Below are 21,506 nucleotides of genomic sequence, written 5' to 3' on the forward strand. Positions count from 1 at the left end.
ATAGGCTAGTAGGGAGCAGCAGTAAGTATGTATGTAAGTATCTGCATGTATCTTCCTACTTGTCTCGTATGATGGATGCCGCCACGGCCTACACGGCTCAAAAATTATCCATATACATATACAATCCCCAAGCTAATTCTTATTTCCGACGACTATTGTTTCCTTCTCTATCTCTTTCTTCAACGACCTACCTCATTGCTTCGGTAGTTAACTTCGTTGATTAATCTTCTCTCGACGAGGTCACTTATGCTGCCTCATTAACCATTGCCAATCCGGAATTTCCAAACAGCTCATCAACTATCAAACTGAATTGTAAGTCGTCGGTTTAACATCCGTCAGATTCCTAGTTGTCCATTTGTATAAGAATCTCGACCACCAAGCTACCAGAGCATCCAATTGCAAGCTGTGAATATTTAAGGTGGCAGAGACTGCTATATCAGACCCTCTACATCTATTCGCTCAATTTCCAAACCCGCGCTCCGCGATAGAATACTGATAGACAGGCACACAGTTAGGTCTAAATCTTTTATCGGCAACGTTGGGTTGTTCTATCCGATTGTTTGACTTCCAAGGATCACTCCCGAAAGTCCTCAAGTTCCCTCCTACCTAACTACTTCCAGACCTAAATTCGTGCAGTAGCTTCCGAAGAAACGGAAGCCCAGTGCAATTTATGGCCTCGAAATAACATAGCCACTAGCATCCTCCTAATTTCATGGAGGCTATCGTCGACCCTAAACTTGCCAAGCCGACTATCTCGCACTCAATCGACCCTCGACAAACTTCCATCAAGCATGAGCTCGTAATAATACAGAAACTAGCACCGGTCTCGCCCGACATGTCTCCCCGAAAAGTCCCTATTACCTTGACGTATCAAAAGAATGGAACCGGCCCTCCCGTTTATGTGGCGGGATCATTTTCAGATCCGCCATGGCAGCCGCAAGAGATGGACGTCTCCATCGACCAACACGGAACCCACATATTCACTAAAAAGGTCATGGTTGATGATGGCACCGAAATTCAGTACAAGTTTCGAATAGGGTCAGGAGATTGGTGGGTCCTGGATGATAACGCGGATACAGGTAAATATTTACCCTTGCAGCATTTCATAAATGTTGTGTGCTAAGACCTGATCACAAGTCGTTGATGAGATGGGAAACATGAACAATATTCTTAGAGTTTCCATCGACACTGCTCAAGAAGCCGATACTAAGGCGCCAAATCCCCGGATCGATTCGTTGAAAGGTTTGCCCACAAACAATGGCGGGCAAGCCCCTAATATCGCGAAGACCGCCGCCGAGGTGGCTGATACAGCACGTGTCATAGATGCTGGAACGCCCGAGCCGGAGATATCAGATGCTGAAGCAGGCAGAATTGGCATCCGTCGTCTGTCCCACACGCCAATCAACGAAGTTGCACAGACGGCTATGGAAGTTTCCAAGACCGCTGCAACGCTGGATGCGGATCACAGTTGGCACTCGGACGACGAGACCGACGCTGAAGACGGCGAGTGCCCTGTTTTTTCGCACGAATTCATGGGACAGGCGTGTGACGCCAAGAACCGACGGGAAAGCAAGACTGCGTCGGACTTTGACGATTCAGCTATCGATATAGAGAACGTGGATTTCGACGATCCTCAATTGGAGTCGTTCCCGTCCAACAATCGCGACTCTATTCTAGCTGCGGTACGACGCATTTCGACTAGCGTAGACGCCGATCGCACGATTGTTGAGGGAATCCCACCGTCATCTGTTGTTCCGCTATTCCAGCAGGCAATTACTGCAGAAAATCCACCGAAAGACCAACAAAATCTGCATCCCGACGATGCCACGAGGCCGTCTGGTTTGGTTCAGTCTAGTACTAGAAGTTCTCTGGGCTCCATAGCGGAAGACGACGAGTCCCACAACGACAACGCAGACGAGGAGCCGCAGGAAGAAATGAGCCCATTCGTCCAGCATCCTGGACCATCGTGGGGCGCTGGGTCGGAATGTTCTGCTAGCGTAGATTCCAACGACGAGGGCATCGCTATGAGCGTCGAATCTAAGCGAAGGGGCAAAAAGCCCGAAGGCTGCTCTCCCCTGGATTCTGCCCCAGTATCTCCACCCAGCACTAAGGCTTTAGAGGTCGCGGACTCGAACTCCAACGAATCCGCGTCCGCACCCGCGCCCGAAAACGACTTGAATGCTCCGACTGGCGGAGATGATCCACCTGCCGCTAAGAAAGAAGCTTCAAAGAACAGTCCCACTATTGTAGTACGTGGTACATCCACTGACACTTATGGGAGTGACAGCTCTAATACAGCGAGCATAAGCGAGGGAGAAGCCAAATCGACGTCTATCGATCCTAGTAATGAAACGGGCCTGCGAAAGCGAATGGCCGACAAGCCAGTCGTGTCCTCGGCGTCCGCCCAGGATACGGACCGGACCCCAAATTGGCTCGACATCTGCTTGCGATTTGCACTCGTGAGATGGATCGGAGGTTTCGCCGGGTGGCTATACCGTCGTAGAAACAGGGCGTACGTGTTTCTTCTGTTACTTCAACTTTGCGGCGGTTCTATTTATGTTTATACTTCTAACACATGTTTAGGCTCATGGCTGCCGGTACGGCTGTTATCGTCGTTGGCGTCGGCTTGTTATGGCAGAACCCCATCAGCTTGTAAGGGACACATGGACATAAAAAACGTGGCGAGGCTGGCGGAGATTGTTCGAGACAGGCTGATTAATATTGGATCTCCCTTCCTACAACCTATGGTCTTATCAACTGCCGCCGAAGGTATATCGGATTAGAGCTTGGGTCGGTCCGTTTTGTATATTTTACCCAGGTATCTAATATCAAAATTGTGTGGAGTGGTCTATTGTCCATTATAATGACCTAGTGGTTGCATAACGCATAACACATGTTTGCTGTGCCGGGCCGAGGTTATCCTCACTCACTCGGTTCATAATCATCCACCGCCAAGCGCTTACACGAGTGGAAAGATTGCAGTTGGCTGAGAGCCTTGCGGACAATGTTCCTTCTCCGATCCGTCGTAAGACGGCTGCGCAACCCTCAGCACATGCTTACCAACCTCGCTGAATCTCAATCACCTACCACATGTAGCAATGCCTCCGTAGCTTCGTGTAAGGGGGAGGCTTAGGATTCTTGTTCTCCCGACTCCTCTGGTACTTACTGCATATCGTGCATATCCAGTAGAAGGTTAGTAGAAGTATCAAAAAAGCGGGAATACTTCTAGAATGAATGAATGTAACACCAACGGCATGCGGTGCAACATCAACGTAGCCAGGACCCGACGGGGCGGAACGTTGACCTCCCAACACTGCAACACAGTGCCTCCCAGGTCTACTATATATAAAAGAAACTTCCCAAAGTTAGTGTTAGAATGTGTATGGAACATTGGTAGCATCGGCGACGCCGCGGGCTTGCAGCGTAACGGCGCTACTACGTATACACGTGGATTAGGGGGTAGTAGGGAGAGGGTGTGTGAATATGAGATGGGGTTCATCTCACTGAGTTGGTTTCAGAGGAATTGGTTTTCGCGCAGGAGGGAGGATGATGTAAACTACAAACTCCTGACGAGGAGTGTTTCTTCGCAAATTATATATCTATTTATATGAAAGGTACATAGTACCTAATTGATGACAATCTATATGGATTCTCAAGTCCATGGAGGCTCGTTGACGTGTTTTACCAGTCTATCAAATGAAAACATGCCTGATAATTGAAAGCAACAGGAAGACACCATATCCAGGCTCCTTTTTTTCCCTTTTTTTATGCTTCTCTCTTGCTGCATTATGCAATTCAATCATATAAGCAGATTTCATAATGTTGATTAGGTAGAAACTAAACAAGTGTCTTCACATACCTATCCCCATACAAATCCACCGTACCTTACACCACCCGTGAAAATGTTCCCCGCTCTACAAGAGCCGATTTTAGACTTAAATTCTATCTAGTCCAATATATATGTCTAAGTACCTCTAGTTATACACGCGCTGCTTCTATATGACAGTAGTCGAACTTCCCATTCACCATACCTTTGGCCCAAAGGTCTCGCCTGGCGGGACCACGACTTGGATGGCCTTGCCCTGGTAATCCAAAGTAGACGTAACGACATCATTGCCCCACCACCTCGGAGCCTCGATCTCGTTTAGGGTGAAAACGAAAAATATAATCAGCGTTCCCAGCGCGAGGCCTAGGTCAAGTCCAGCAGAGGTGAGGTAATTCAGGCGGCTCCACCATCTGAAATGATGTTTCTTCACCAAGTGCTGGAACACATAGCCCACGAGACCCCAGGACAGGTAGTTCAGCGGTGTAGCAGGCGGGATGGAAGCCGGACCGCCGAATATAAGTGGCGCCATAAGGTGCTTAGCAGGTGAGTGGGGCCATCGTTTCGCCGCGTACCAAATGGCTATGGGAGCGACAGCGCCGATGATAAAGAAGATTAGGAGTCCAGAGTAGATCTCCCCTGGGGAGAAGACACGGGAAGGCCCTATGAGGCCCCATATCACGGAAGCTAAGATGAAAACACGTAAGTCGTTACAGTCAATATAGTAGCTCTGAAGGTAGAGACCGTACCTGAGAAGAATACTCGACCTCCAGGACATGTAAAGCGCTGAGGCTGTGTTAAGTCGCAGACGCCATCAATGTTCTTAAGAGCAAAGTTGAGAACAGCGACTTGGATAAAACACGATAATGTCGTAGCTACAACTTGAGCCATGAACATAGTTCGGGGAGGTATCTTCATATAATGCCCAAATTTGAGGTCGGAGACGAAGCTTAGAGCTTGCGACATCGTGATATATCCATACGTTTTGAATCTTTTCGTTCTGTCAGCATCAATGCGCATAGAAATGATAGGATAACTAACAGCATAAGAGCAAGTGGCCGACCGGGCTGAATATAACCATAGACGAACTCAGTCAAGACATTTAGGCCAATCTGATGGTTTGTGACAGCCTGGATGATGCCAATAGGTAAGGAGAATGCGAAGGAGATGCCCACGGCGAGCAAGAAAGCCCACCAAGTCAGATTGGTCGGGTACGCTAAGACGGCAAAGAAGCCGAGAGCAAGTACCTGTTTGATTGTTTAGCGATTGAGATACTAGGATTACTTCATTGATGATATAACGAACAATTGCGAACAGAATAAAGTACCAGGACGATGGTGCCTCCTTGTATTTCTGCATAAGTTTCATATGTACTACATATTGAGTTAGCAATTGACATTAGAACAGTGGCATAAGCCAAGGTTACGGGCATTTATGAAATTTACACGTACTATCAGGTTTTTCAGAAGTGCTATTCCTATATTGAGCCCAAATGGTCTTGCGATGATGGATGTATGTATAAACAACTAAGGCGGTAATGGCCGCAAACGACAGGCCGTAAGATAATGCGAAGGTTGTGCTATATCATCTGTGAGCTTGAGTTATAGCTAAACGATGGAGTTATCGAACCTAATGAAAACTGGCGAATATGCCTTATACGCTTCTTCATCCAGAGTGAACTCAGGGGTTAATATCTTCTTCACATCGTATGTCGCACCAGTGTTATCGTACGTGGAAGAATCGCTCATGGGCAAGAATTGAGAATACCATACACCTGTATAATGGAAAAATGTAGTGAGTATGATATAAAACAGCACGACGCCGATGGTTGTGTTGGCAATGGCGCTCCTGGCGATTCGTTAGTCACTGGATAATGTCATTAGGCTCTAGGCCGAAATTTGACTGATTGGCAAAACAAACCATGGAGGGATTAAAGGCGACCCGATGTATCCTGCGATCTGCGTCCAGTCGAAGGTAATCGGCAATAAGGATATGCCCGTATTGCCGCCGAACAATTGGTTCACCACAACGTTTTGAGGTGCCATCCAGGTTGCGAAGGCGAAGATACTTAAGCATTGAACGACGTAGCCGGGAATGAAATAATATAGGGCGGAAACGAGTGTCACGATGCCAAACCATCTATATCTCGGCATGCGTCCGCCGATAATCGACGGGTCCGGAGCTTGGTGTTTTTCATACATTGCATTCATCAGGGCGACGGCAACCAGGTTACCAGGCCAGATCATAGAGGCCGGGTAAACTAGAAAGGGATGGGTCTATCAGCAACCTATGGCGCAAAGACACCGGCAAACACTGGTAAGCAGACTCACCTAAGAATTTTCGCATCATGCCTGCGATCCCGTATCCCAAAGACTGCGTTGAAACTACCAATACAAGTTGAAATATCATGCCAAAATCCTGCTTATAGAATACACGTTGGGCGAGAATGATATCGGTAGCGTAGGCTACGGAAAAGGAGACGCCAGCCATGACGACGATGATCGAGTGCTCCTTAATGTTGAAAGGCCCCGGATTCAAATGGCATCTTAAACCAAAGATCTTAATCTGTCGATTAGGCATTGCTTTCTCCCAACCGCGACCGAGGGGCCAGGCGATGATCTGGGCGATGAGAGTTCCTAGGCCGATTGAGGGCTGTCTTAAGGAGAACAAAGTGTTCGTTGAAGCGCCGAGGAGCACCAAACTCAAGCCAATTGTCCAGGCTCGCAGAGTATTACACGGGAGATCCTCATCGTAATTGGGGACCGTAGCTCGAACCTCTTCATATGGTGAATTCTCTTCAGCCGCTTTAGATGAGGTTTCGTCGTCGAAAGATTGCAAGCTCTCAGAGTCCATCCTGCGAAGTTCTATGGCCTCCTCGCCACCGAGATGCTCGTCGGGGTGGTTTGGATCTAATAAATGTTCGAATTCTTCACCCTCTTCATAATCTTCGTCGTTTCGAGCGCTAGACTCGGCCCATTCCGAGAGGCGACGCTTTGAACCATTAGCAGGGCCGTTCGCTGGGCCAGCATGATGACGCGCATCATGTCCTCTTGCACGGTGCCTCATCTCAACCGCACTTTCATCGAGGTCTGAGTCATCGGAGGGAATACCATCATCCCCTCTCATTCTTCCCTTTTCAGCCGTGCCAGACGGCTTCGAGGTTTTGCTATTCATCTTGAAAGACTAATAGTTTGATGATCCAATCAATCTAATTCTTTAGCCCTCAAGTACCATAGAGTTGACTCTTGGGTGAAGGGTCTCCTCCAATGATATGCCAATGGTCAATCGTCAATGGCCCCCAGGTGCGGCTTACACGGATTGTCCGTGAATGTTGAAGCAAGTAGTGAGCCATAAACTTTCTTTGATCATGCAGATATCGTTCGTTTCCTAGTAGAATCTCGCAATATAACTACCGTTTACATAGGTAGGTATATGAAAGTTGGTAAAGGGTTTAATCGAGATATGTAGTTCTGACATAAGATTGTGGTTGTCGTCCCCTTAAACCACCGCCTGGATCCAATGTGTGAAACGTGTTCAAATTCGCATCTGTTTATGATGTAGGCTTTCTCTTCGACGGCTAAGATGTGATGATTCGAATTGACATAATATTGTCATTTATAGATCGTTGAATTGGGCTAAGATTACCAATTTGGAGTTACTGTCTTGAGAATTATGTAGGAGTAAAGATAAGGTGCAGCTGTGTTAAGCTCTGGATAGTTGTATCATTAATGTGAATTGGTACTAACTAAAATTAGATCAACCGCGTCCCTCCGCGTGGCATAAACCTGGCGCTCGGGACGCTATTGCCCTCCTTGTACCTACAGCTTGTGTCGGGTAGCTGCATAAGCCAATGCCGCTTGCCGCAGTCCGATCCAATAGAATAAATATGGTTAACTTCATAATCGCGTAATTAACTCATCCACATCTCATCCGCTGCTCACTTTTAATGAATTTTTATGGATTCTCAATAATTATCGGTTCTAAAAGTCAGCAAATCCATCCCTAAAATTCAACACCAAATGGCTTGATTTCTTAGATATACTGTACAACTCGAATATCCAGGCTAACTCAGGTAATCCTGATTATGGCAAAGAATGCGCCGGGTTGTCATCACAGGCCTCGGCGCCATCACACCCCTTGGCGTAGGTGTTCGACGTTCGTGGAATAGGCTGATTGCTGGACACTCCGGCATCGTAAGTGTGGCAGGGTTTGAACCACAGAAGAAATGGCGCGACCTTACTAGCACCGTAGCTGGAATTGTGCCAAAATCGAGTACCGGTGAAGGTCAGTGGCGACCAGATGACTGGCTGTCTGCCGCAGATCAGCGCCGCATGTCCGCGTTCACGCAATATGCGATAGCTGCAACAGAAATGGCTCTCAGTGACGCTGCGTGGAAGCCGCATAAGCAGGAGGACCTGGAATCAACTGGAGTCTGTCTAGGAAGTGGTATTGGAAATTTAGATGAGATATACGACACTAGCCTCGCCTACGAACAAGATGTGAGACCGAGTGCATTCTATCTCATAAAACATTTCATGTTTACTAAACATCTATTCGCGTAGGGCTACAAGAAGGTATCTCCGCTCTTCGTCCCGAAGATTCTCATCAATATGGCAGCCGGGCATATCGCTATGAGGTACGGCTTTCAGGGTCCCAATCATGCTGCAACGACGGCTTGCACTACAGGTGCGCATTCTATAGGAGATGCCTCGCGCTTCATTGCGTTTGGAGATGCGGATCTCATGGTTGCAGGAGGGGCAGAATCGTGTATCCATCCTCTCACATTTGCTGGATTTGGAAGATCGCGTTCTTTATCTACCGCTTTCAACAACGACCCGCCTTCGAGCTGTCGGCCATTCGATCGCCAACGCAACGGATTCGTCGTCTCTGAAGGCGCAGCTGTTGTAGTTCTGGAGGAATTAAAACATGCGAAGGCTCGAGGCGCTCGAATATATGCCGAGCTAAAGGGGTACGGGAGTAGTGGAGACGCTCACCACATGACGGCACCTCGCGAAGATGGATCGGGGGCATACCTCGCTATGAAGAAGGCTCTAAAACATGCCGGGATCAAACCTCGTGAAGTCGATTATATCAATGCGCATGCGACTAGCACTCCTGTCGGCGACATTGCTGAAGCCCTTGCGATTCGTTCGCTGATGGTCGGTGAAGAAGGGTATTCCAATGAAAGCCATGTTGCGGTTAGTAGTACCAAAGGATCTATAGGACACCTTCTCGGTGCTGCTGGTGCGATTGAAGCTATTTTTTCAATTCTAGCGATTACCGAGGTGAGTGTTGATCTCTACGCCCTAAACTTGTAGCGATTATACACAACTAATATTTTCCTTCTTCACAGAACGTGCTTCCTCCGACATTGAATCTAGTAGAACCTGATGTTGAGCCCAAGTTCAACCTTGTTCCTCTTGAAGCCCAAGAGAAGAAAGTCAACGTCACTTTATCCAACAGCTTCGGTTTTGGCGGCACGAACGCAACATTAGTCTTCTCTGAGATTTGACTGGATTGATACTCATCAACTCTAGATATTACACTCCACGACCTATGTAACAATAATAGTCTAGGGCTATAAAGCTGATAATCATATATCTTATACACTACAAAGCCGGTAAACTTTAGATCCTTGATGCATGTCAATTTGAGGGAACAAGTACAATGTACCTTCCGTACCCACATCTAAGCCCTGTCAAGGATCGTGGGGAATGAGCAGGGGTCCAAGCTTCTAGCTCTTTTAAAATTCAATCTTTTCTCTGATGCGCACATGTCAATGACGTTGAACATTCAACACTCGACCTCAAAGGCACTTCATCGTCCAATGGTCCAACGGTCCAACACCAATGACCATTCGCAAACTTGCAACATCGATACCACGGTAGCAAATGGCGTGCCGAAATTGCAGACGGCAGTTCGCTCTGCTTATGCGACGTGCCACCACAGCCACGGAAGTCCAAAATGTCGCTACCTTCCGCCAGCTCGTCGCCGTCGGGTCTCCTCAACTTAACCAAAGAAGGGCTTTCAAGAGCACTCCCCGCCAATTAGGCATCCGCGACGCAATCGCCAACGCCTTTACAAGATCGGCCGAGCCTTATCGAGTAGTGCAAGCTACTGAGGATATATACAAAGCATGCGCTCGCCAGGCGACATACACAATATCCGCGAAAGATAGGACAGCTGGGACAATACCGAAGACGGCCGAAGGCGAGGACTTGGGCGAAGGGGGGACTATGTGGCACAAGGGTAAATAATGACCTTTATAATCTTCAATGATCTCCTACCATTGCCATTTTTAACATTCGATATCTCGATCTCCAGAATTCGGGCTCCCACCAACCTTCAGCACATGGTCGCAAATTACGATGCTACACATGTACCTAGTCTTCGCGCGGCTCCGTGACCTCGAACAAGAGTCGGCTCGATTATGGCAGCGGCAGCTCGTAGACCACTACTTCTTCGACGCCGAAGAAAAGATGGATTTAGTCCACGGCATAAGCTCGCGAACTTTACGACACCGCTACCTTAAAGACTTGTTCGTGCAATGGCGCGGCATCATAGCGGCTTACGACGAGGGCGTCATCAAGGGTGACTCTGTACTGGCTGCCGCCGTGTGGCGCAACGTATACAAGGCCCGGGAAGATGTCGATGTGCGCGCGCTGGCGGCCATCGTTAGCTGGATGCGGTTGTGCCTTCAGATGCTGGATAAGATACCGGATGAGGCGTTGTATATCCAGGCTAAGTCTGTTTTCAAGTGGAATGCTATAAGCGAATTCACGCTCGTTGATGCGCCTGTGAGGGAACTCGAGAAGGTCTTACAACCAACAATAACGAAAGTTCCCGTGGGCGATGCCGCGAAGGCTGTTGCATAGGGCTTAGACGTAGAGCAGTATGGTGTAGTTACGGAGATATAACGACGGCATGGCATGTCATGTTGATGGGGTGTTAAAAAAGTCTGGCGTCATATATCACACTAGTCTTTGGGTGTCAAAATACGCCCTACATGCGATAAAAGTCACAATCTCACTTGGAGATTACACTTCGTAAATATTGTATAGCATATCATAAAATCAACCAACCCTCTCCCATAGTTGAAACTCATACCGCGTTCCATTCTCCTCTTGCACACCCTCCGGCACCGTCTCCCCCGTCCAAGCATCAAGTTCATCCTTAGACTTCCTCACCCAGCCATTCGTGCCTTGCTCGTCCAACTCCAGCGGGAAGAAGGTATCGCACTCAAAGTCCAGCGATTGAATTCGCGTCAGCAGCACACGCTTTGTCGCAGGTAGCTTCAGCGCCGCGTCGTAGATCTGCGCGCCGCCGATGACAAACGCTTTCCCCGTCCCGGATGCGGACTTGAGGTACGTGAGGGCATCCTCTAGAGACTGGACTTTTACGGGACCTTCGACTTGCGCTTCTTCCTGTTTCTGAAGAGAAGAGTAACTAGGATGCGAGCGACTGACGACGATGTTGAGACGCCCCTTCAATGGCCGGAATTTAGGTGGTATGCTGTCCCATGTCTTGCGTCCCATAATGACGGCATTTGACGTAGCGGTAGGCAATTGCGCAGATACGCGCCTGGTTACACGTGCGAAGTAGGCCATCTCCTTCTTGAGACCTGTCCAAGGAAGTGTGCCGTTGAGGCCGATGCCCATGTTTCGGGTTGCGGCCACGATGAGGGTTAGCTCCGGGTGAAGCATTTCTGATGAAGAGTCGGACATTGGCCTTTCTCGTTTTCAAAGAGTCGTCGGGCAATCAGAGAATCAGACTAAGTGATATATTCTGACTTATGAAATCAATAATTCCGACAGTTTAATGATATAGGATTGGTCAATTTCATGAGTTGTTTGACTCTACAGTAAGTTGATGAAATTTGAAGATAAAGTCACTAACAATTAATTTTCGAAAATTTAGCACAATTAAGTCTCCTCCAAAAAGCATCTCATCCCTCGCCATTCCTATTCATCCCCAGCATAACATAAGATAAGTATAAAGTAATTGTACGAAAATTAAGTATTTTCAATTTTTAAAAACTCTTAAAGGAAATTTCGATAGTTTCAATAAGAGAGAATTCTTAAGCTGTGTTGTACTACTACGATGAGAATCTCCCTAGGGGCATCATCATCTCTCAAGCAAAAAGGAACTAGATACCTACAATATGAAGTAAAATACTTGCGTTTGGTATTCATTTAGTTCAAGATTTCTAAGGAGTCGATGTTGCTATTTAAGCCTATTCTGAATCCCCAACATCAGAAAAGGGGCACACAACCTTATCCAAACACAAGGAGTTCAGTTTCGACCATAGGTAATTAGATTCAGTTTCATCATATACCAGTTACTCAAGCAGCAGCCGCAGCGATCTTTCCCTGTCCTTGCTCCTCTCTCTGCCTCTGATTCTGTTCCTCCTCCATCCTCCTCAACTCCTCCCTCTTCATCGCCTCCTGAATGTGCACCCTCTCCGGCACTATCCTTTCCCTCGGCATCGTAGTCTTCCACCCCTTCAACATCTCCTCGCCACCAACCGCATCCATCGTTTTCCGCTCCACCAAACTATACTCCCCCCCTTTGCCCTCCCCCCTATCGAAGCAAAACGGCTCCTTTAGGCTCACCGGCGGATTCGTAATGATCCTAACATCGCGCCTCGCATTGCTCGTCGCGCTATGCATCATCAGCGGGTGCAGCAAATACACATCCCCCACACTCCCCGTCGCCTCCACGAAATCCTCATCAGCGCAGCTCTGCACAACGTCGCAATACCACTTTAAATTCCGCTCCCTCGGAAAATCCGGATGCGCCCTCTGGACCATCCTCGGCGACAAGCCCTCAGGATGCTCATACAGCTCCCTCGCCACGTTCCCAATCGCCTTCGGACAAATCATCGTCCCGCCGCCCTCGCTCACGATATCCGTGAACAGCGGAATGACCAAGAGAGCCTGCTCAGGACTATCCAGAAAATGCACGAAGAAATCGCCATCGACATGCCAGCCGCCCAACTCCCTCGGCGGCACCGGTCTCCCCTCGCGCTCCGCCGTGCCCAAGTTCACGATAAGCGAGTCGCGCCACTCCCCGCTCTCGGGCGCGACGCGGTCTTCGCCGCCGCACAGCTCGCAGATGGCGGCCCAGGCCCGGGGCGCGAAGGCCGCGCACGCGAAGGACCGGTGCGAAGGCATGTTCGTGCGCTCGCGGCTCCACGTGGATTTATCCGTCGGGGACATGCCGAGGCGCGTCCACACGCCGTCCGTCACGGACGCGGCTTGCGCGCGCGTGAAGCAGTTGCTTAGCTTGAGGTACCCGTGCGCGAGGAAGAAGGCTTTTTCCTCTTCGGTGAGGGGCGCTGGGGGGGATGCCATGGTTGGGGGGTTGGGGAGATATTTTGTGTGGTCTAGGAAATGTGTGAAGGGGCTATGAAGTAGAGGTATATCTACAACATAGGTATGGATGTGTATCGAAGGGAAAGTCCGAAAGAAACCTCCTTTTCCTTATGATAGCTTTTCTGTAGTCTATATACCCCGGAAGCTTGAGCCTACTCATTCACGTCCCCTCTTCTTGGGGTAGCTCTATATTTACGTGGGGAAGTCGGCAGATCGAGCCGTGATTCCATTCTCCAACGGAGAGTGAGGCGGTTTCGGAGAACTGTTGGAGAACTCGGTTCGGTTTGCGTGTTTTGTCGATAACATTGTGCCGATATTTGGGGATGGCGAGCTACATGATGAGACAGGCGGGTATGGAGCCTTCGAAATAATAAAGAGTATCTATATATCCGGGGTTGCGTGATACAATTAAAATGATTTTCATCGAAGGAATTTTTTATCTATAGAGACACTTTCTATATATCTATAGTTACCCATAGTGTACCTATAGATAGTCGCAATAAGCACCGAATCTATACGAATATCAAATCTTGAAAGGGATATGATACCAACAGACAAGAATGCCATCTATCATGACGTCGCACCACGGAGATCACTTAGCTTGTCAACGTAGTATGCCGGAACGGCCACAGCATCCTCGGCCTCCCAGTGCTCCTTTTTGCTCACGCCAGTTAGTACGGCTAGAGTCCCTCCTAGGCCACCCTCGATACCGAACTGGATATCGGTGTTGAGTCTATCGCCGACCATGCAAGTCCGTGCTCGGTCTAACTTGAACTTCCCTTCGATGGCGTCCATCATGGCCTGGCTCGGCTTTCCAAAGGCCAAAGGCGTTTGTCCCGTCATGTTGACCAGAGGTACGGATATGGAGCCGGCACCGGGAAAGAAGGTATGGTTCATGGGTAACGTGCTGTCGAGATTGGTTGCGAGGAACTTGGCGCCCCGTCGGATGTACTGGAAGCCCATAGCTAGCTTAAGATAATTGATGTGAAAGTCCAATCCCGCGAGCACAATCCCGACATCCGGATCTAGTAGTGAACCATCGGCCAGCCCGTTAAAGTCCTCGGGCGTGATATCCCGTCTTAAAGCCGGGTCCGTACCGCCGATAAATGGTACACCCTCGGTGCGTAATTCAGATTCAATACCACTCTCGCCGATAACAAACACCTTGTTCTTAGGCGCCGACAATTTCAAGATGCGCGAAATATAGATCGCTGATGAGTAAGCCGAAGCGAAGATCTCCTCAACGTCGCTCGGGATGCCCAAAGCCGTTAATTTCTTCTGATAGTCGGGCCGGGATTTTGTAGAATTGTTTGTGACGAAAACAATTCGTTTCCCTTACAGACTTTAGTTGTCGCTGCTCACAACACGCAACACGTCGGACTTACCCTTAGATCTCAGAAACTCTAGAGTTTCGACGATACCCTCAAAGAGATGGTCACCGGACCATAAGACTCCTACACATTTTCAGCCTTTAATCCCTTGAAATTTTCTGATCATCCTAACCATCGCAATCAAGTAAGAAGACCTATAAAAGTGAGATTCGCAATGCAGTTATGAGTGGTTGGTCTTGAAAATAACTCACATCAAATTTATCGAGAAACTCATTAAGAGCGGTAGAATCGCCAGTTAGGTACTTAGGTAATTGAGTCATTTTGAATCTAAGCCCGCCGATGAAATAATGGCAAAAGGAAAAGAGAGACAAGTCTAAGAATAGAAATAGGTAATGAAATATTGACACTGTCGTCGAAATTAATCTGCCGTGTAAGTGTCTATGTTTAGGTAGAGTGTAGATACATAGTAGAGCGTAGAAAGTTGTAAAAGTAAAGTTCTTAGACAGTCTAAGACACGCAGTCCGGTGTTTGAATCAAGTACCTCGGATCCGCTCTCCGTCCGTTCCCGGCGCCAATGCTGTACGCCCGGTTAAGATAGCACCTGTAATATACGGGGATAGGGGATACCATATCTATGCTCAACACTTATTCCCAGATTTAAGCAGCAGGTTAACTGTTGAGACATACAATTATATTTGTATTTATTAGGTAAATTGAATTTTGCTTTAATTCGTACCGATACAGATACACACCCCAGCACCAAACTGACGTACCGAATATTCGCACGCAAGGTACCCGACGAACCGGATCTACAAGCAGCATTGCAGTGCCGAGAAGCTTCTGCAACCCTTCCGCCCTTCCAAGCTTGACCGTGCTGCGGCTTGATTGATTGCCATGGGCGTATAGCCAAGTATTATCGTGGCAATCTGGAATGAAATTCCATATATTGGCGTTGGTGGACTTGTCAGGTAGACTCAGCATCAACATCATCGTAACCACACACTTCCGTCATCCTATATAGGTGCTCGAAGATAGATAGATAGGCGTTTCTAAAGATATTTTATCTGCTGCATTGAAACCCTACCTGCGCAACCAGCGAGTCTGTGCCTGGATGGGGTTGCGGGGAGGCTTGCATGTGAAAACATCCTAGGCTATGGTTGGGCCGTGATCGTGATGTCGTATATCGTGATTGACGAGTTAGGGCCCTGAGTTGATATAGTCGACAGTATTCCCGATCATGCATATTCACACCGAACTAAGTGACTTGTCGCCTTACCTCTTCGGATAACAACAGACGACAAGGTTTTCGAGTGGTTCTGATCCCCCACCGATGAATGGGATCGTGTAAATTCCTACCGAGAGGCCCCATCGCGTGCTACCTTGATTAGGTAGGCTCTGCTCTAGTTGTCCATGAATAATTCTCTGCCCTGCCTTGCCTGTTACCTTAGATATACCCAATCGCCTACTTTTAGGTACCTAAGGTGAGAAGAGCGGTGGGCATCATTCCATAATAGCCTCATAAATACGACATTCGCCACCGCTGACAGACCAACTCCGATAGGTTCTAATAGATATTTTCATCGTGAGCATCGTTGACAACATCGACTTGAAAATCATCTCCTGGTTGGAACGTGAAGGGATAGGGAATTGGTTGGTGGTGGGGTCCTGCAGATATTAATAAGACGCAAGGTGAATGGGCACAACGGGCTGAACGGCCAGAACGGCCAAAGATTTTTAGTGACCCGAATTAACCTTCTTGGGGATCCTTGGATGTTGCGCAGACCCCCACCAATCCATTATCGAGACCCATTAAATCTTGCAAGCCTGTTCCCTGTCCCGCCCCTCTGGTCCGTCCAAGATCAGTAAGCCCTACGTCAATCCACCCCGCCATACCTTTCCTCGCAGTCTCGTCATTGTTCTTTCCTTTATTCTTCGTCACGTCGATGTACGTTATTAATGATACTAACACCAGACATGAACAACCTTGTAACTAATAACTTAACCTAAACATCTTTTCGCCACATGTGAATAAGACCCAGACTGAATGGCCGCAAAGCCTTCGTCTTCTTGTTTCGCTCATACCTAAAACACACGATATTCGTACCTATACATACTATATGGATCAAAAACTTTAGTCCTTTTCCCTTGTCATGGTCAATTGACAAGCGCCTGTCAGTCCAATAACGAAACAACCAGCTTCGACGCCAAGGACCTTAGTGGCTAGACTACCCAGATCCTTAAGCATATCCATACCTGGTACTGCTAGGTACTAATGACGAATGAACACACCTTAGGCACGAGGGGTATTCTATGTACGTCGTTCAACATCGATCCTTAAATCTAGCATCGTCACATCGTGGATATCCCAAGGAACAATATAAACGATATTCACCTTTTTAAACCTACACCTGTTATACCCATACCCATCGTACCCGTCATATATCTTCCCAATTCCCAACATTTTGGCCATCACAAAAGTCTTCCCTGTCTTATCGATACTCATTAACCTTACTTGAACCTTCCACCCTTGATAACAAGTACCTAAATTTAGGTACGTAAGGTGCTTCCCTCAAGAAAAAAAGAAAAAAAATCACTCGTGAAAGCTGTACCTACCCCACTATCGTCCTCCGCAAACAATTGACAATTCCCCAAATTCTATTCTCGTCTCGATTATTTTATTTATTGATTCATATCATATCATCTTGTATTCCTTTCTAGCCTCCTAGTAACTCACTTATACCCATCCAGGACCACATCATTATCAGCACTCGCGATGCCGGGAAAACAGCCCAATCTATTCGCTTTCAGCGACGTCGACGCCTTAGCACCAGCCCTGCGATCATATATTATCACAGCTCAAAACGCCGGTATCACGCGCCATGGCGTCTTCAAGGTTGCCGTTTCCGGTGGCTCGCTACCTAATACCCTTGCGAAAGCCCTTCTAGGCACCCCGAAATCCGAGGAAGATTCTGTCAAGTTTGACAAGTGGGAAATATTCTTCGCCGACGAGCGAGCTGTGCCTCTCGATCATGAAGAAAGCAACTTCGGACTACTCAAGAGAGAGCTGCTAGACAAGATCCCCCCTGAGCTAGGAGCACCTACTATACACGCCATTGACACCCAGTATCTGGACGACACGCAAGAGCTGGCAGATCGGTATGAGAAAACCCTTGTCGGTTCGTTTGCCAAGGGTGATTCCGTCAAGCTTCCCATCTTCGATTTATTACTCCTCGGTACCGGCCCAGATGGCCACACCTGCAGTCTTTTCCCAGGTCACCCGCTCTTACGTGAGACGGACGCGTGGGTAGCTCCTATTGAAGACTCACCTAAGCCGCCACCCCGACGTATCACCCTAACTCTCCCCGTCGTTACACATGCCGTTAAGGTCGCCTTCGTCGCCACGGGTCCTGCAAAGAAGGAGATTATGAAGGAGATATTCGAGCAAGGAAACGGCCTTCCATGCGCAATCGTTAACGAAGCGACGGGTGAGCGATGCAGCTGGTTCACCGACAACGCTGCCGTAGAGGGCGTCAGCTTCCCCCGGCGCGGGTTCCTTTAGAAGCTGATATCCTAGGGCTGAAAGTGAATATGCTGCCGGGCGTGGCGTTTTGCTAAGGGGATCGACAGGTCGGAGGGGAAAAGATGGGAGAGGTACTGGCGTCCACAAGCGGCTTATGAATGTTATGTGTTCGACTGATGACGTTATTAATCTAAGTTAGAGTGACGATGGGTGGTGGTATTTACGGCCATGATGAAACGTGCGCATTTAATTAATGCATCGCCACGCCCACTCTGTTGAGGTGTGATCGAGGTGTCTATCAGACAGGATTCTGGTACTGAGCACGCAGATTTATTCTTTTAGAGAAGTTCTCGATTTAGACCTTCTTTTCGCAAAGAGGGATTTTGGAATATTGATTATATTTTATCATAAGTCCTTCGGAAGGTTGTAGGATTTTGACTTGTGTTGTCTTACGATTGCTATACGTCGTGTTGATGTTACCTCGATGAGTGTGATAATGGTTCCTCGGAATTTGCCTGAAGTCAGGTAAGGAGACCAAGTGGCGTGATAGGTAGGTATAAGTTAGCCAAATACTACATAATTCGCTTTAAAGAAAAAAAAACCAAAAAAAAAACCGGTTACGACGGTCACGTAATTATTTAGCTTCAAGGCCTTGATGTAGATAAATCCCCTTGCGAATAGCCAATGTTGAAATCATTAGACGTGTCTGCCATGGGCTTAGGAGAATAAGGGGTTGGAGAATCGTCCTGACTTACTGAAGCTTTTGATTTATTGAGATGAGATTAACTCACGATTTCTGCACTGGAGAGAGCGATTTACTAAAGCCGAAATATTCATGATGAGTTCTGATGTTGATACTATAAAGCTCATCACAATCAACACGAGTCAGTAGAATTGTAGCGAAATGAGTCAGAGAGTTCTGAGATAGCTCTAACGATGATCTGATTTGGTAAATGCCTAAGTGTTACCCCTTTTCTATCCTTTATCTATCACAATTTTCCTCGTCTTAAGCTAGACGTAGTATAATATCCGTAAGGTAACATTGCATCTATACCTTCACGCGCACACACCCACACACCTTCAATACACTTCCCTCGTCTCCTCCCTCTCCTATCCTAATCAAACCCCACGCCCTCCTTACATGCTACCATATCTACCTCCCCTCAAGTTTCTTCTCCCTAACCCACGCGCTCGCAAACACCGCCATAAACGCGAAAATCACAACCGGGAGAAAAGCCCATTGTACGGCAACCGCATAGCAAGATCTCACCAGCTCCGCGATCTGGGGCTCGAGCTGGCGTATGTAATCCAAGCTCTGACGGACTCCCTCCTCGATCTGTCGAGCGCGGTTATCGTCGTCTCCGAGGGAGGCGGCGAGTCCCGTGCGTAGCACTTGCTGCAGGACCGCTGTCGATATGCTAATTCCGAGTGTTGTGCCTAATGATCGGAATAGGTACGAGCACGCGATAGCTACTGCGGTGTCGCCGGGAGCTGCGTTGGCGATTATGGCGATGAGAGTGCTGGTGATTGCTGTTACTTACTGTTAGCGTTGTGTTACATGACCCCCTTTTTGAATATTTTCCTATGAGAGAAATAGGACCATGGAGAAAGAGTGAAAATGATGGAAGAGATTGGATAGGAGGGAGAAAACGTACAGATACCTCCACCAAACGCAGTAATACACAATCCCACGATGACACCTACGGTTGACTTTGTCACTACACCCGTAAATGCCACCATCGGCGCCACGCTGAGAATCATAAGAGCATATCCAAGCAGCGTGATCCAATAATATTTCCCCGTACTTCGCATAAAAATGCCTCCCCCCAGAGACCCCGCAAGTCCGAAGAACGTGCTGGGTATGAACATGAACCCGGACTCGGTAGCCGAGAGGCCCATTGCAGCTTGGAAGAACAGCGCGATGAAAAACAGAACGCCCATCTGCGCCGCGACACCAAAGAAGTTGGCCATATACGCTGCCAGCAATGGCGGGTCTAAGATGATGTGTCCTGGCGCGAATGGTTCCGAGGCTACTTTGACTTCAACTAGGATAAAGAGGGCGAAGAGGACCGGAGTTAAAGCTAAAGGGATGATCGTGATCTTCTTATCCCAACCCTCGTTACTTCCATTGTCAAGGCCAAATAGCAGCACAAACGCGGCCGAGACGAGAATAAAAGCACCCAAGAAGTCAATACGGAGTATTTTGGTAGTCCAATGCGCGTGATCCGTCTTGGGCAGATGGAGCACCAGATATACGGCAAGCCAAGCGATCATAGACAGTGGAAATTGCGCAGTGAAGGCCCATCGCCAGCCGATGCTATCAGCTATCAGGCCGCCGATAGGAGCACCCGATGACATACCAGCAGAGAAAATGATATTGATGTAGCCTTGCCACATGCCGCGATCGCGAAGAGACACGATATCTGTGAGAAGGATAGTGACGACGGCGTTCATGCCACCGCCGCCAATTCCAGCTACGGCACGGGCTACGCAGAGCTGGATAATATCCTGAGCTAGACCACATCCTAGGCAACCCACTCCGAAGACGAAGTACGCAAACAGCAGGGACTCCTTACGGCCGAAGATATCGGATACCTTGCCATATAACGGCTGGAAGGCCGTCAAGGTAAGGAAGTAAGAAGTGGATATCCAACTTGTCGAGTTCAACGCGTTGAGATCACTACCCATTCTGCCATAGGTGGCGATGGTTAATGTCTGATCCATAGCGACCAGGAAGACCTGTTGTTATAGATTAGCCTTACGCATATTTCACCGAGACCTGCATGTATAAATTAAGGGGAAAGATGGCTTAGATATAACGACAAGCCGTTTTTGGAAGAATCTACTTACACCAATGGCTATCGCCGGGAACAACGCCTTCAAGTTTACTTTCAGCTTCGGGGCGTCGCCTTTCGGCACATCGTCGTCAGTATCACTAGCCTGGCCGCTTTCTACGTCGCCCGTTTCGCTAGTACTGACGACCGAACCGTTCTTATTCGGGAATGTGCCATTAGACCGTACCTCGGCGGCATCGCTTGCGGCGGAGGCATTGGGACCAAGCAAAGGAGCGGTCTCTGAGGACGGCGGCCCTTCGGCGTGGATCGGTAATTCGGAAGGCATTGCCAAGGCCAGACAAGACTTTCACGATTCACCGTATATGTAACTATAGGACAAGGCCAATGCTCTCATCGAACAATACGGGAAGTTGCCTCGAAGTCAATTTAGTGAAAGAGAGCCGCGCGACAATGAAAGGCTGGCGGATTTCGCGGATTCGGTTCCCCTCCGAGAGACGGAGATTGTGTAGGACGTGAGTTAACGGTGCTGCATCTCCACCATCACGCTATCGGCCGATTCGATTGGTCGTAGATGATTGCTAATCCGTAAGAAGGATCGCATGCAGGTTCGCAGAGATAATGATACCCTACAACCATGGCGATGTTGCTTTCGAAGTCCTATAT

The 21,506-nt window shown here is 48.2% G+C and overlaps 8 protein-coding genes across 8 annotated transcripts; 3 read left to right on the forward strand and 5 right to left on the reverse strand.

Moving 5' to 3' along the window:
- The first annotated feature begins 228 nt into the window (after positions 1 to 228).
- Positions 229 to 2,943, forward strand: F4807DRAFT_256777 (uncharacterized protein). Its single transcript, XM_047994445.1, has 5 exons — positions 229 to 312; positions 512 to 558; positions 621 to 1,079; positions 1,138 to 2,512; positions 2,584 to 2,943. Exons 3-5 carry the CDS (start codon positions 713 to 715, stop codon positions 2,654 to 2,656), a joined length of 1,815 nt encoding a protein of 604 aa, XP_047857784.1. The 5' UTR covers positions 229 to 312; positions 512 to 558; positions 621 to 712; the 3' UTR covers positions 2,657 to 2,943.
- An 873-nt stretch (positions 2,944 to 3,816) lies between these two features.
- On the reverse strand, positions 3,817 to 7,543 carry F4807DRAFT_256770 (small oligopeptide transporter). Its single transcript, XM_047994444.1, has 8 exons — positions 6,154 to 7,543; positions 5,744 to 6,083; positions 5,453 to 5,671; positions 5,275 to 5,402; positions 5,129 to 5,196; positions 4,865 to 5,070; positions 4,573 to 4,814; positions 3,817 to 4,510 (listed from the first exon to the last, which is right to left on the reverse strand). Exons 1-8 carry the CDS (start codon positions 6,995 to 6,997, stop codon positions 4,023 to 4,025), a joined length of 2,535 nt encoding a protein of 844 aa, XP_047857785.1. The 5' UTR covers positions 6,998 to 7,543; the 3' UTR covers positions 3,817 to 4,022.
- A 374-nt stretch (positions 7,544 to 7,917) lies between these two features.
- Positions 7,918 to 10,698, forward strand: F4807DRAFT_449926 (thiolase-like protein; the record flags this gene model as incomplete). Its single annotated transcript, XM_048000069.1, has 5 exons — positions 7,918 to 8,322; positions 8,386 to 9,108; positions 9,177 to 9,317; positions 9,742 to 10,072; positions 10,148 to 10,698. 5 exons carry the CDS (start codon positions 7,918 to 7,920, stop codon positions 10,696 to 10,698), a joined length of 2,151 nt encoding a protein of 716 aa, XP_047857786.1.
- Positions 10,699 to 10,896: 198 nt separating this feature from the next.
- F4807DRAFT_456607 (dihydrofolate reductase-like domain-containing protein) lies at positions 10,897 to 11,526 on the reverse strand (the record flags this gene model as incomplete). Its single annotated transcript, XM_048000901.1, has 1 exon — positions 10,897 to 11,526. The coding sequence occupies one exon, from the start codon at positions 11,524 to 11,526 to the stop codon at positions 10,897 to 10,899; it is 630 nt and encodes a 209-aa protein (XP_047857787.1).
- Positions 11,527 to 11,707: 181 nt separating this feature from the next.
- Positions 11,708 to 13,472, reverse strand: F4807DRAFT_256901 (uncharacterized protein). The gene has a single exon (XM_047994447.1). The coding sequence runs from the start codon at positions 13,174 to 13,176 to the stop codon at positions 12,166 to 12,168; it is 1,011 nt and encodes a 336-aa protein (XP_047857788.1). The 5' UTR covers positions 13,177 to 13,472; the 3' UTR covers positions 11,708 to 12,165.
- On the reverse strand, positions 13,472 to 15,032 carry F4807DRAFT_256857 (4-nitrophenylphosphatase). The gene is made up of 4 exons (XM_047994446.1): positions 14,780 to 15,032; positions 14,701 to 14,722; positions 14,583 to 14,651; positions 13,472 to 14,531 (listed from the first exon to the last, which is right to left on the reverse strand). The coding sequence occupies exons 1-4, from the start codon at positions 14,846 to 14,848 to the stop codon at positions 13,768 to 13,770; spliced, it is 924 nt and encodes a 307-aa protein (XP_047857789.1). The 5' UTR covers positions 14,849 to 15,032; the 3' UTR covers positions 13,472 to 13,767.
- A 1,192-nt stretch (positions 15,033 to 16,224) lies between these two features.
- On the forward strand, positions 16,225 to 18,661 carry F4807DRAFT_410364 (nagb/rpia/CoA transferase-like protein). The gene is made up of 2 exons (XM_047996616.1): positions 16,225 to 16,840; positions 17,277 to 18,661. Coding segments are annotated over exons 1-2 (813 nt in total). The 5' UTR covers positions 16,225 to 16,838; the 3' UTR covers positions 18,088 to 18,661.
- A 540-nt stretch (positions 18,662 to 19,201) lies between these two features.
- Positions 19,202 to 21,168, reverse strand: F4807DRAFT_456611 (MFS general substrate transporter; the record flags this gene model as incomplete). Its single annotated transcript, XM_048000902.1, has 3 exons — positions 19,202 to 19,578; positions 19,704 to 20,787; positions 20,899 to 21,168. The coding sequence occupies 3 exons, from the start codon at positions 21,166 to 21,168 to the stop codon at positions 19,202 to 19,204; spliced, it is 1,731 nt and encodes a 576-aa protein (XP_047857791.1).
- Between the last annotated feature and the right edge of the window lie 338 nt (positions 21,169 to 21,506).

The sequence above is a fragment of the Annulohypoxylon truncatum genome, assembly GCF_022578515.1.
Source record: "Annulohypoxylon truncatum strain CBS 140777 unplaced genomic scaffold F4807scaffold_4, whole genome shotgun sequence".
In the NCBI taxonomy this organism is placed as follows: Eukaryota; Fungi; Ascomycota; class Sordariomycetes; order Xylariales; family Hypoxylaceae; genus Annulohypoxylon; species Annulohypoxylon truncatum.